The sequence below is a fragment of the Arabidopsis thaliana genome, assembly GCF_000001735.4.
Source record: "Arabidopsis thaliana chromosome 1 sequence".
Lineage (NCBI taxonomy): Eukaryota > Viridiplantae > Streptophyta > Magnoliopsida > Brassicales > Brassicaceae > Arabidopsis > Arabidopsis thaliana.
Window position 1 is genome coordinate 11,430,056 of NC_003070.9, and position 12,546 is coordinate 11,442,601.

Below are 12,546 nucleotides of genomic sequence, written 5' to 3' on the forward strand. Positions count from 1 at the left end.
TTTACCTCTGTCACAAATTAAAAACAAATATACTCCACCAAATAAAATAAAAATACAAAAAAAAAAGCCGAAAAATCAAGTGAGAGAGAGAGGAGGAAGATGGGGACGAAGGAAAGCGAATGAATCAAACCTTACCGATGAAGAAGAAAGAAAATTGAAAGATATTTATTTATATCTCTAAAGCCTTTCTATATCTCTCTGTTTAAGTATCACTTCCTGTCCCAAAACCAAAAGACTTGAGAGTGTGTCTTTAGAGAGAGATCTTCTCTCTTTTATCTTACGACTCTCACTTCTTATCTCAAATCTACTTCAACTCTATTTCCAGTCTCCACATTTTCCCACAAATTTCAACTCTTGTTCTCTTCCTCCAAAGTAAAAAACAAAACACTGCAAGTAAGTAAGTTCTGTTCATATTCCTCTGTTTTTTTTTGTTTGTGTGTTTGTCAGATCCATTCTCTATAGCTTGTGAGCTGTGACCATTGTATATATGAGACTTGTTTTTGCTAATGGGCACTTGTAAATCTCTCAAAGATCTGATCTTTCGATGAATTTTCTGCACAACTGTTTTTTCCCCCAACTTTTCTCGAACTCGAAATTTTTGATTCAAAGTTTCGATCTTTGGAAAAACTGATGTTGTTGAAATCAACAACTGTTGATGTTGAGAGCTATATTTTTAGCGTTAAAACAAATGAGAGTAGTTGCGTCTCATGTCTTCCAAATTCAACTTTTTTGACCTAGTGGGATGCTTTTAGGGGATGCTTTAGTTTTGGGGACCCATAAATCAAATCACCTATGAAAAAAATGTGATAATGCAACAGAACTTGCACTGTGTTGTGTTAAAGTGTTTATTTTCAGATCTCATCGATCCATTTCTTCTAAATCTTAATTCTTGTGTGTATTGTATTGATCAAAGATCCAAACTTTCATTGCTGATCCAGCCGTTTTAGTCTTCAGTTAGGCTTCCATATTCATTACAAAGTCATGTTTTTGTTGTTTCATAGTGAAATAAATAAGAACCTTCTATAGTTGATTCACTGAGTGTTTGATCTGATTATATACTTGGTTTCACTGAATGTACAGGTGAGGTTTGGTTTTGGTGTTATAGAATTATGAAGAGCGGGAAGCAATCTTCGCAACCTGAAAAGGGTACTTCCAGGATCTTGTCACTGACTGTCCTGTTTATCGCATTTTGCGGTTTCTCCTTCTACCTCGGTGGTATATTTTGCTCTGAGAGAGACAAGATTGTAGCCAAGGATGTCACAAGGACGACTACAAAGGCTGTAGCTTCCCCTAAAGAACCTACAGCTACTCCTATTCAAATCAAATCCGTTTCTTTCCCGGAGTGCGGGTCAGAGTTCCAAGATTACACCCCGTGCACCGATCCAAAGGTAAAATAGATTCACTCTCACTTTGTATAGTCACTTCTAGCTGCTGCATATTATTGAACTATTGTTGTGTTTCTTGTTCTCAGAGGTGGAAGAAGTATGGTGTCCATCGCTTAAGTTTCTTGGAGCGTCATTGTCCTCCGGTATATGAAAAGAATGAGTGTTTGATTCCACCACCAGACGGGTATAAACCGCCTATAAGATGGCCCAAGAGCCGAGAACAGTGTTGGTACAGGAACGTGCCTTATGATTGGATCAATAAGCAAAAGTCTAACCAGCATTGGCTTAAGAAAGAAGGAGATAAGTTCCATTTCCCTGGTGGTGGTACCATGTTCCCTCGTGGAGTTAGTCACTATGTTGATTTGATGCAAGATCTGATTCCTGAAATGAAAGACGGAACAGTCAGGACCGCCATTGATACTGGCTGTGGGGTTAGTCTCTCTTCAACTACTCAAGTTCTCTAATCAGTTCTGATCGGTCGAGGTTATAATTTTCCGTGGTTTCTTTGGTAGGTTGCGAGCTGGGGAGGCGATCTTTTGGACCGTGGGATACTATCACTCTCTCTTGCTCCAAGAGATAACCATGAAGCTCAGGTTCAATTTGCTCTTGAACGTGGAATTCCTGCGATTCTCGGGATCATCTCTACGCAACGTCTCCCTTTTCCTTCAAATGCATTTGATATGGCTCATTGTTCAAGATGTCTTATTCCCTGGACAGAATTTGGTAAGCACTAATATCTACCTACCAATGCATTTGAGTTGTTGTGATTTGAACTAAGAATAATCATCAAAATGTGTTCTCCGATCTTGCAGGTGGAATCTATTTACTTGAGATTCACCGTATAGTTCGACCTGGAGGTTTTTGGGTTCTTTCTGGTCCACCTGTGAACTATAATAGACGATGGCGTGGATGGAACACAACCATGGAAGATCAGAAATCTGACTACAACAAGCTTCAGTCACTTCTAACCTCCATGTGTTTCAAAAAGTACGCTCAAAAAGATGACATAGCCGTGTGGCAGAAACTCTCAGACAAATCTTGCTATGACAAAATCGCTAAGAACATGGAAGCTTACCCTCCCAAATGTGACGACAGTATAGAACCTGATTCTGCTTGGTACACTCCACTCCGTCCTTGCGTGGTTGCCCCGACACCTAAAGTCAAGAAGTCTGGTCTCGGATCAATCCCAAAATGGCCCGAGAGGTTACATGTCGCGCCCGAGAGAATCGGTGATGTTCACGGAGGGAGTGCGAACAGTTTGAAACACGATGATGGTAAATGGAAGAACAGAGTTAAGCATTACAAGAAAGTTTTACCAGCTCTTGGGACAGACAAGATAAGAAATGTTATGGATATGAACACTGTTTATGGAGGTTTCTCTGCGGCCCTCATTGAGGATCCCATTTGGGTCATGAACGTTGTATCATCGTACAGCGCAAATTCGCTTCCTGTTGTCTTTGATCGCGGTCTCATCGGGACTTACCACGACTGGTAACATTTCTTTTTGTCAAAAACACTCTGTTCATTGTTTGATCTTTGTGCTATTAACCTGAAAACCGAAATTGTAGGTGCGAAGCTTTCTCAACGTATCCAAGAACATATGATCTTCTTCACCTCGACAGTCTTTTTACCTTGGAGAGTCACAGGTACGTTATGAATGATGAGATACATTGGTCAATATCACTCAATAGGAAGAAAATGTAAACTGTTTTTAAAGAATGCCTTAGAAAGTGTTTGGTTTTGGTGTTAATGTGTTTGTTGAACCATATGGTAATGTTTTCAGGTGTGAGATGAAGTACATTTTGCTAGAGATGGACAGGATCTTGCGGCCGAGTGGATATGTTATAATCCGAGAATCGAGTTATTTCATGGACGCAATCACAACGTTAGCGAAAGGGATAAGGTGGAGTTGCCGGAGAGAGGAGACTGAGTATGCAGTCAAAAGTGAGAAGATTCTGGTTTGCCAGAAAAAGCTATGGTTTTCGTCAAACCAAACCTCTTGATGAGACCACCTGTATCATAGTGTTTATCATCTCCTGTGATGCACACTACAGAGAGAAGGATCTAGTCCTTTGAGTCCAAGATATAGCTCTATAAACAATCTCCTTTTTTTGTTCTCTTTAATTTCTTGGGTATTTCACGGTATAGATTGATATTATATATTTTTTAATTATATTTTTAATATATAGATATATTAGTATGTGGTTTAAACACTATTATTATCAAGGTCTTAAAGATTTGCTTTGCAAGAGTTAAAAAATGTTGGAGTAAGGACCTCTTGATTAATAAATTGACTGACGCAGCAAGTTGTATCATGTCTTCAAGGAAACCCGAAAATCACCTATATGTTGGTGGCAGAATAATGCTATCTGGAAGATGAATGGATATGACCAGATTCAGGGTGGATAAAGAGCAAGTATGCATGCAAGTTTGATCAAATGACTTCTTTTCGCTGGACTGCCACTAAGGACTTAAGATCATATTTATGGGTTACTCGATCCAAACTACGATCGGCATTGGAAGCTCAAGTTTGGTGCTCTTTTAGAAGGATATTTAACCATGATGTCAAATAGAGCATAACTAGATCAGAGATGGTTGACACATTTTGGAGAGAAGCGACTCATTTATATCTTTTAAGTTAACTGAAAAAGTTAATGAAAGTAGAAAGATGGAAAAAGGACTCATTTATTTCTTTTATCACAAAGGATATCTATTTATACAATACAAAGTTGCACAATGAACAACAGTATAAGTTCCGAGTAACTAAAAAAATTCTCGCAAATACTAAACAGACAATCGAAGAAAATGGTTACTTTGTACGGTTTTGCTTCTCCTCGATTCCAGATTGAGAGAAGCGTTTCCTAAGAACTTCAAGAACATCTTCCATCTTCACACCCCTTTTAGATAGAAGCACCATTGCGTGGTATAAAACATCAGCCATCTCTGATGGTGTTCTTGAAACTTCCTCATTATCCTCCAGTGTTCTGCATAACTCGTCAGCTTCTTCCCTGAAGCCGAATATCCCAATAAGCTTCATAAGAATCTATAGCTCAAATTCAATTATACAGATAACCGACAAAGTACCTGATCTTTGAGCAAAGCAGAGCGTCATCCGTCAACAACCGTCGAGTCCATGATGGTTTACCTTCTTGAGGAACTGTTGATTCTTCTTTCCGCTTGGAAATGATTGATTCTAGCGAGTACAATGTTGTTAATGCTAGCTTGTTTCCTGAAGCCTGTGATTCAGTAAGAAAGTAGTTGATATTCTTCAGATTTCAATTCGTCTCTTGATACAGGAAAAGGTAAAAACCAAATTCAACAAAGGCAAACCTCATCATTGTTTAATTGATCAAAAACCGATGTGTAGTAACAAGTCTCTTCCCCTGTGTGACAGGTAGGTCCATCAGGTGTTCCAAGGTAAATAATCTGAGAAAATAGAGACCAATGAGTTTATGAAGAATAACACTGCATTGATTCATATCTGTGGTCCACGCAAACATACCGAATCACGATCACAATCAACATACACATCAAGAATATTGATGAAGTTATTGGATGTCTCTCCCTTAGTCCATAAGGTAGATCTTGATCGACTAAAGAATGTAGCTTTCCGAGAACTGATGGTTGTGGAGAGGGCCTCCCTATTAACAAAGCCTTGCATCAATACTGCTCCCGTATCAACGTTTTGTGCTATTGCCACAGCTAATCCTTTGTCATCCCATTTAATGCGGTCCAACAAGTTATCTACCTAACACAAGAAAACAACAGAAACCATGATTAGCTACCAGGGAACACAACAGCCGCATATACATTGCTTATTGAGACAGTAATAAAAGGCACAATGGCAACACTACCAACACAGAAAAAAACATTGTCATTTCAATCAAACAAGCCCCTCTCTAATAGTATAAACAGTAAATGCATTATCGGACTAGATATTAAAGCCAAAAGAGAAATGTCTCAATGAAGATTATTCAGGTTGTGGAGGACAGATGTAGCCCATGCCATCACAGATTCAGATGACCAAGCAAACGATGTACACCTTTAGAGAAAACTCCAGACCAAAAGATGGAAACCATCAAAAAGCCTTTCCTTCTCTCTTTTTTCTTTACCAGAGATGTAACAGTTCAAACTCATTTGTCAAAGAGTAGGAACCTGACCATCTCTGGCCAAATCTCAATTGTACATGACGTAACTAAAATAGATTAACAAATGACACATCTTACATGAACCTCCTTTTCTCTAAATTAAAACATAAGTTACTTCGGAAGGCATCACAGTAATTCAGTGATGAATTAATCCAACTCTGAGAGCGCAAGACAATACATATTTCCTTGAAAAGATATCAACTGTGATGAACAAATGGAGCCAAGTCATCACGTAACAAAGATGACCAAGCAAACGATGAGCACCTTGAAAGAGACATCCAAACCTAAAGATGGAAACCATCAAAAAGCCTTTCCTTCTCTCTCTTTTCTATACCAGAGATGTAACAGTCCAAACCCACATGTCAAAGGGTAGGAACCTGACCATCTCTGGCAAAAATCCAAACTTTACATATACAATTTACTCCAGACAATGTTCATAGAACTAAATTACTTTTGGCATAACAATATACTTAAATGCTTTAATAAAATGTGATGAACAGATGTAGCTCAGGCATCACCAAATGCAGATGACCAAGCAAACGATGAGCATCTTAAAAAAGAAATCCAAACTCTAAAAATGAAGCTCAGGTTAAAAAGCTTTTCCTTCTCTCTTTTTTCTCTACCCGACATGTAACAGTAATTACTCATATGTCAAAGAGTAAGCACCTGACAATGTCTGGTTCAATATTCAATCTAAATTCTAATCGTTCTTAGATAACAATTAAACTTAACACGATTCCATTGCAGAACATTCTATCTATAAGTTAAGATTACACAGAAGATGTTTACCTTAGCTTGAAGAGCAATGTTCTTATTATCATTGCACGCGAATACGACATTGGATCTGCTTCTCAGCTTAGTATCTCTAAAGGAATAAGGTTTGGGGATGAAGCAGCTACTTCTCGCTAAAGACTGAGCTAATGCATTGTACGATACCGCCATTTTAACGCTACGAGAAACGAAAAGTGGCGGCGGATTGAAAAAAAAAAGCAACGGAAGAGATTAACCCTAATTGTTCTGAAGTCAATGTGATAGTGAAGGGCTTTTTAAAGACCGACTCAGCAATGTGTGCAAATACTAAAATGCCCCTATTTATGTCTTAATATTAGGAATTACAAAAGCAATCCCTATTAATTGCTTGAAATTTCAAATTCCGCCATAACTTAAGTTTTTCTCTATTCTTCGTCTCCAGGAGATCCAAAAACCCTAGAAGAGCTAGCTCTCCGAGTTATCATTTTCAACTATTCGCGTTGGGTTACTGATATTTTCCCGGTCATCTCCGGCGTTAATTTTCCGATCAGGTTAGTAATTTTACGATTCTATGAATGTATGCTTGTCTTCGTTTAGCTTTCTAGTTTTCTGGAATCGCTTTTGAGTAGATGCAAATTTGTGGATTTGATGACGATATAAGACTAAGCATTCTTTTGTTATTCTCGATTCAGTCTCATTTTCGTAGGGCTTGATTGATGCTAATTTGAGTTTAGCAACTAATTGTTGATTCCAGATTTGGTTTTGAAAGCTATATCTATAATTCGGTCTCTTAAGATGATGAACGGTGGCATTGCCATTAATTCCTGCTTGAACCTCTGGTTCCTGAATTGAATATATCTTCGTCTAGATGTTATGTTTGACTGAATTTTTCAAGTTTATCATTGGTATTTAGGCTCCAAATTCTCAAAGATGGCAGGAAACCAATCTTTAAAAGATTACTTGAAGAAGTATGAAAGTAGTGATGTTGTAGAGAAGAAGAAGAAGAAGAAGAAGCAGAAGAAGCCATCTAAACCTGAACCAAGAGGTGTTTTAGTTGTCGACGAAGATCCAGTTTGGCAAAAGCAGGTTGATCCTGAAGAGGACGAAAACGAAGATGATTCAGCAGGTAAATTGCTTGACTGTTTCTTGTTTCTTGGACTTGTGCATCTGTAATGCTTTCACTTCCCTGATCTAATAACAGTTCACATTTACATATTGTGTTCTCTTTTCATTTGTTTCGTATAGAGGAAACACCTCTGGTTGATGAAGACATTGAAGTTAAGCGAATGAGGAGGTTGGAGGAAATTAAGGCAAGGCGTGCTCATAATGCCATTGCTGAGGATGGAAGTGGGTGGGTAACGTTACCTCTAAACCGTGAAGACACACAATCTAATATTTCTCCTCCACGTAGACAAAGGACTCGTAATGACTCGCCCTCTCCTGAGCCTGGGCCTAGACGGTCGGTTGCGGATAGAGTTGATACAGATATGTCACCACCACGACGGAGAAAACGTCACAATTCGCCTTCACCTGAACCTAACAGAAAACATACCAAGCCTGTTAGTTTGGATTCAGATATGTCACCACCTCGCAAAAGAAAAGCCAGGAATGATTCGCCTTCACCAGAACCTGAAGCTAAATATCTGAGTGAAGATCTATCTCCTCCTCGTAGGAGACATGTTCATTCTCCATCGCGTGAATCTAGCAGAAAGCGTTCAGATTCTGTTGAGTTGGACGATGATTTATCTCCGCCTCGCAGGAAAAGAGATTTACATGGTTCACCTGTCTCAGATGTAAAAAAGAAGAGCAATGATCTATCTCCTCCACGGAGAAGAAGATATCATTCTCCATCACCTGAACCAGCTAGAAGGTCTTCAAAATCTTTTGGCTCGAATGCTGATTTATCTCCACCCGGCCGGAATATAAATATGAAGGATTCTCAAGACTCAGATCTTTCGCCTCAAAGAAAAGCCGCAGATTTGCGACGTTCTTCTGAAAATGTGTCCAGGAGTTCCAATTTTGATAGCTCTCCCCCAAGGAGACCACGCAGAGATTCATCACCTCCTCAAATAAGCAAGGAGCAACGAAAGACCGGATTGATTAGTGGCAAAGACATTGGAAGTGAATATCGAAAGAAAAAGGAGGATGAAAAATTGAGGTAATTATCAGAAAGTAGACTAAGCTTTTTAGAATCTGTTACTGCATTTTAGTTATAGGCATCAGGTTTGTTTCAGTTTCAGTAGTATTGGGCCAAGAGTAGTTTCCTATTTCCTTGAAGTTTCATGTTGCCTACTTCCTAAGTTTCTAAGATTTTGTCTTCTGTGTCTTTAAATAGGGAATTCATAAAGAGACCAGTCTTCAGTAACGATGATTTGAGATTCGCGATTGCATGTTTTTAGGCTACCATCTTTCTGACAAATTATACTCTTCTACAGGTTTAAAAATATGGATTCCGAGCTAACTGGTCAAAACGCAGAAGCAGTGTTCCGTGACAAGATCACAGGTGAGGACTATAGGTCCCTAGTCGTTATAAGTTGCAGTAAGAATGCATAATCTCATGTCTCACACCCAGATACTTATTGATATTGCAGGGAAGCGTATATCAAAGGAGGAATATCTTAAATCGAAGCAAAAAAAAGTGATAGAGAAGCCAAAGGTACTGTGTGTCATTAACTCTATACTCCTCAAAATATGTATATAATCTGAATCTGAGAAAATTAGAGTTACGAATGTATTGTCTAATTCTTGTAGGAGATAAAACTGGAATGGGGCAAAGGTTTAGCTCAGAAGCGTGAAGCTGAAGCTAGACTACAAGAACTTGAGCTTGAGAAGGATAAGCCATTTGCTCGGACAAGGTACTTTATTTATTCTTCTTCTTGAGCTCGAGTTTGAGCTGTTATTACTTGGTTATTTATTCTCACAGTGTTTATCTCTGTTGTTTCAGGGATGATCCGGAGCTTGATCAAATGATGAAGGAAAGAGTTAGATTTGGAGATCCAATGGCTCATTTGGTCAAGGTATTGAAAATACTTCTGCTTACGACAAAATTATGAATAACCATGATTATCTTGTCATAACAGCATTATCCTAACGTATTGCCGAGTTTTTATATCGCAGAAAAGAAAGTACGAGACAACTCTTGTGGATCTAGGAGACGATGAGGAGATGAAAAAATCTGGGTTCATTATACCACAAAGTGTGCCTAAACATAGTTGGTTGACGAGACGGTTGGAAGCTGCATCAAACCGGTATGGGATTAAACCGGGTAGACACTGGGATGGGGTCGACCGTAGTAACGGTAAGCTCCTCTAATACATTTCTTTTCATTATTCACATTCAAAGATTCCTTTAGAAGATTATTTCTCTGATCTGTTTTATCTTTGGTGTATTGGTTCAGGAACTGAGAAGGATCTGATTAAGAAGACCAATGAGAGGAAAGCAACGGAAATAGAGGCTTATCTCTGGTCCGTTGCAGACATGTGAATCAGATTTTGTTCGGCAAAATGTGGTTTGATTCAGGAGATAACCATTCTAAACTGAGGAAGTTTGAATTCTGGTTCTAGTTTGAAATGTGAGATAACTATACATACTAGTATGGCCTGAGTCTTGTCCGGTCTGTCTGATGCAGCCGGTAAGTAAGAAACCAGTAAAAAACCAAACTCAACGTTGAGAAACCGGTACAAAAACAGAACTCGGTTAGTTTAGACTTTCAAATCTTTTTCTCTGATCATCTAAACTAACTGTGAATTGAATACAATCTGAATTTCTTTGAAACATCCTTGTAGAACAAATTTGTTCTAACAATATCGAAGTGGTCCCGAATAAAGAGAGAAAAAAATTCTAAAGTTGTAAGTTAAATCAAACATGATGAACCATCGTTGTTACTTGTGTGATGCAGCATGTAATCTAAAGGTTAGATTCGGCAACTTTATACGGGCCAGGCTAATCACTCATTGTTGTGTAATGCTTATTACTTTAAAGGTTAGGTTCGGGAATTTTGTATGGGCCGGGAGGCCCTTTGAGGGGTTTTATGTTGTTTCCTTGCAGATTATGGACACGAAAAGTTTTCCAAGTTGTCAATTTGTCATTGTGAAATTAAATTACTTCATCGGATTTGATTATTGGTGGTGAATCAACATCTCTCAATAAGAAAAAAATTCTTCAAAGGGTGTACACGCTCTCAAATATACGAACACTTGTTTATTCTAAGACGTGGGTCTATTTTTGATTTTGGTTGTAGCAAAAACTAGTTCACTTGGAAACAATTTTTTACTTTAACTATGCTTTTTTGGTTTATTAAAGTATTGCGTAATGCGCTAAAAAAAACTTAATTTGGTGTTTTGAAAAATAAATAGATTAAGGAAACCTAGGAAATAGGGATTGGAATTTTACGTAATCTTCTTTGGAAGTGGGAATAATCACCTGATGATGCTTTTACCTTTTCTCACGTAGGGCTATATTATTCATTATTCATTTAATAACTGGTTTAACTTTAGTACTATTCTCTAGAACTGATAGTTTCGAAAGCTTGTTTGATTCGATTATATAAATTTTTAAAGAAAATTGTATTTTCAATTTAGGAAGAAGATTATAAAGAAATATATGATAGAATGAGATGCCGATCGAGTTCAGGGAAGAGTTCTTCGGTATTGAATACCGATCGAGAAGATTGCTAGCTCGGTTGTGGAAAACGGTCTTGATTGGAAGCTTCGCAAAGATTTGCGAGGCAAAAGAGAAAGGGTTTTCGGTTATTAACTGAGACACAGTTGAAGTCCAAGGTAAGGGATGGAGTAACGGTCCTTATATATAGAGAGACCAGAGTAGACGAGAACATAGAGAATGGTCTGACGCCAGTAAGCAATTATACATTATTAAATAAATTCATATGGAAATTCAAAGAAAAATACATAATACCTTCGTACATTGTAGTGGGGTACCGGGGATGTTCGAACTTCGGTTATGGGGTGTAAATTTCGTGCATTAAATTGTATTAAATTGTACTATCTCTTTAATAAATTTCGTGCATTAAATTGTATTTGTAGATTTAACCTGGGTCAACTGACTCATCTTCTCCATGAATGTGTCCGCCACTGATACATTGTAATTTCATCAAATTGTTAATTTTGTCTATTGTTTTGATTAAACTAAGAGAAATTTTGAGTTAAATAAAAAAAAACGTATTTTCGGATAAATTTATATCCATAGTATTTGTTCTCTCTAAAAAAAACTTTCTGCAATTAAGAATTTTTGAAATTGAAAAACAAAATCGAACCATAATCTCACTGTTTACGAATATGTCAATTCAAATTAAACACTGTTTTAATAGTTAAAAGGAAAAGGGGAGACATTAGGAAAGTACATAGCCCATGATTTGAAACTGATCTTTAATTTCCTCTTTATCAATTTTTCAAACTGGTTATACGTATATAGATAAACGTAATTTTTAATTTAACAATATACATAAACACATTAAACTTATAGCTCTAAGAACAAACGATCAAGATTTAATTTGTAGTTATTGTGTCATTCCCAAACTTATGAAAACGTGTGATAGTGGGTGTTTAAAGGTTTTGGATGATACACGTCTATACATTAATAATTCTCGTTTCGTTTTTCTAGAGTCGCGACACATTTAATAATAACAGTACTATTGTCATGTCCATCACTCAAAATTACGTTTTGAAGTTAATAAAATTTGGAAGTATCCAAACTTACATTTAATATAATACATTGTGGACGTACAAACTGCTTTATACTACATTTGTACACAATACAAACGTTCACAAGAACATTGATGAGTTTAAAAGTTTAGTTGTAACATTTTTATATCCTCTCAGCAATAACTAGAACGACAACTCTTCTCTCACTCGTTTCCAGCAAACTCAGCAAGTTTTGAGACCAAAATTGTATATCGCAATATACAAATGTTGGAATTTTAAGATTTTGATGGTAGTTTGAAACCATAATTAGGAAAATGGTAGTTTAGGAATTGTTTTTGTTAATTTACACAATTATTATGAAATCTAAATATTTTCCTATTTACATAAATGGAATGTGATCTAACTATGGAGTGAAAAGATGTCTAAAAAGGAACATAAAATAAAATTGAAAAGCCCTAAAGCTGAAGAACATGTTTGTAATTTTTATTAGTAAAAGAGTATAACAAATCCAAAAGACAAAGTATAATGTAAGACAGGATGGGAAGCGTTTTGGAGACATTGACTATACTTTTCTTGCACATTAATTAAATCTCAACTATAATA

General features: G+C 37.1%; 3 protein-coding genes and 3 non-coding genes across 12 annotated transcripts; 2 read left to right on the forward strand and 4 right to left on the reverse strand.

Moving 5' to 3' along the window:
* The first annotated feature begins 44 nt into the window (after window positions 1-44).
* Window positions 45-4,060, forward strand: AT1G31850 (S-adenosyl-L-methionine-dependent methyltransferases superfamily protein). 4 transcript variants are annotated; one of them, NM_102922.5, is made up of 7 exons: window positions 45-393; window positions 1,081-1,388; window positions 1,472-1,816; window positions 1,898-2,108; window positions 2,198-2,876; window positions 2,954-3,031; window positions 3,169-4,060. In NM_102922.5, exons 2-7 carry the CDS (start codon window positions 1,110-1,112, stop codon window positions 3,386-3,388), a joined length of 1,812 nt encoding a protein of 603 aa, NP_174468.1. In that variant the 5' UTR covers window positions 45-393; window positions 1,081-1,109; the 3' UTR covers window positions 3,389-4,060. The 4 variants fall into 4 exon arrangements, with proteins under 4 accessions (NP_174468.1, NP_973949.1, NP_001319125.1 ...); NM_202220.2 differs by having other exon boundaries at window positions 202-397; window positions 3,169-3,644; NM_179405.4 differs by having other exon boundaries at window positions 384-953.
* AT-IE (histidine biosynthesis bifunctional protein (HISIE)) lies at window positions 4,005-6,552 on the reverse strand. Of its 3 annotated transcripts, none has more exons than NM_102923.4 (5): window positions 6,323-6,552; window positions 4,888-5,133; window positions 4,716-4,811; window positions 4,470-4,621; window positions 4,005-4,393 (listed from the first exon to the last, which is right to left on the reverse strand). In NM_102923.4, exons 1-5 carry the CDS (start codon window positions 6,473-6,475, stop codon window positions 4,195-4,197), a joined length of 846 nt encoding a protein of 281 aa, NP_174469.1. In that variant the 5' UTR covers window positions 6,476-6,552; the 3' UTR covers window positions 4,005-4,194. The 3 variants fall into 3 exon arrangements, with proteins under 3 accessions (NP_174469.1, NP_001322576.1, NP_001322577.1); NM_001332983.1 differs by having other exon boundaries at window positions 4,053-4,393; window positions 4,888-5,472; window positions 5,843-6,552; NM_001332984.1 differs by having other exon boundaries at window positions 4,053-4,621.
* AT1G06457 lies at window positions 5,365-5,518 on the reverse strand. The gene has a single exon (NR_139088.1). It is a non-coding gene; the product is annotated as an other RNA (small nucleolar RNA).
* AT1G06463 lies at window positions 5,733-5,926 on the reverse strand. The gene has a single exon (NR_139089.1). It is a non-coding gene; the product is annotated as an other RNA (small nucleolar RNA).
* AT1G06467 lies at window positions 6,019-6,217 on the reverse strand. Its single transcript, NR_139090.1, has one exon. It is a non-coding gene; the product is annotated as an other RNA (small nucleolar RNA).
* Window positions 6,553-6,663: 111 nt separating the features above from the next.
* Window positions 6,664-10,220, forward strand: AT1G31870 (pre-mRNA-splicing factor of RES complex protein). Of its 2 annotated transcripts, none has more exons than NM_001036047.3 (9): window positions 6,664-6,834; window positions 7,214-7,409; window positions 7,529-8,441; window positions 8,719-8,786; window positions 8,875-8,939; window positions 9,035-9,138; window positions 9,228-9,300; window positions 9,401-9,581; window positions 9,681-10,220. In NM_001036047.3, exons 2-9 carry the CDS (start codon window positions 7,214-7,216, stop codon window positions 9,764-9,766), a joined length of 1,686 nt encoding a protein of 561 aa, NP_001031124.1. In that variant the 5' UTR covers window positions 6,664-6,834; the 3' UTR covers window positions 9,767-10,220. The 2 variants fall into 2 exon arrangements, with proteins under 2 accessions (NP_001031124.1, NP_174470.1); NM_102924.3 differs by having other exon boundaries at window positions 6,678-6,834; window positions 7,197-7,409.
* Window positions 10,221-12,546: the final 2,326 nt, after the last annotated feature.

Bases quoted from the DNA above. Each gene is read 5' to 3' on its own strand.
- AT1G31850 (NM_102922.5), top strand. From the start codon at position 1,110: ATGAAGAGCGGGAAGCAATCTTCGCAACCTGAAAAGGGTACTTCCAGG. The intron at 1,817-1,897 runs GTTAGTCTCTCT...TTTCTTTGGTAG, and splicing joins CCATTGATACTGGCTGTGGG to GTTGCGAGCTGGGGAGGCGA. The intron at 2,109-2,197 runs GTAAGCACTAAT...CCGATCTTGCAG, and splicing joins TATTCCCTGGACAGAATTTG to GTGGAATCTATTTACTTGAG.
- AT-IE (NM_102923.4), bottom strand. From the start codon at position 6,475: ATGGCGGTATCGTACAATGCATTAGCTCAGTCTTTAGCGAGAAGTAGC. The intron at 5,134-6,322 runs GTAAACATCTTC...TTCTTGTGTTAG, and splicing joins ACATTGCTCTTCAAGCTAAG to GTAGATAACTTGTTGGACCG. The intron at 4,812-4,887 runs GTATGTTTGCGT...CTATTTTCTCAG, and splicing joins TTGATTGTGATCGTGATTCG to ATTATTTACCTTGGAACACC.
- AT1G31870 (NM_001036047.3), top strand. From the start codon at position 7,214: ATGGCAGGAAACCAATCTTTAAAAGATTACTTGAAGAAGTATGAAAGT. The intron at 8,787-8,874 runs GTGAGGACTATA...TTGATATTGCAG, and splicing joins GTTCCGTGACAAGATCACAG to GGAAGCGTATATCAAAGGAG. The intron at 9,582-9,680 runs GTAAGCTCCTCT...GTATTGGTTCAG, and splicing joins TGGGGTCGACCGTAGTAACG to GAACTGAGAAGGATCTGATT.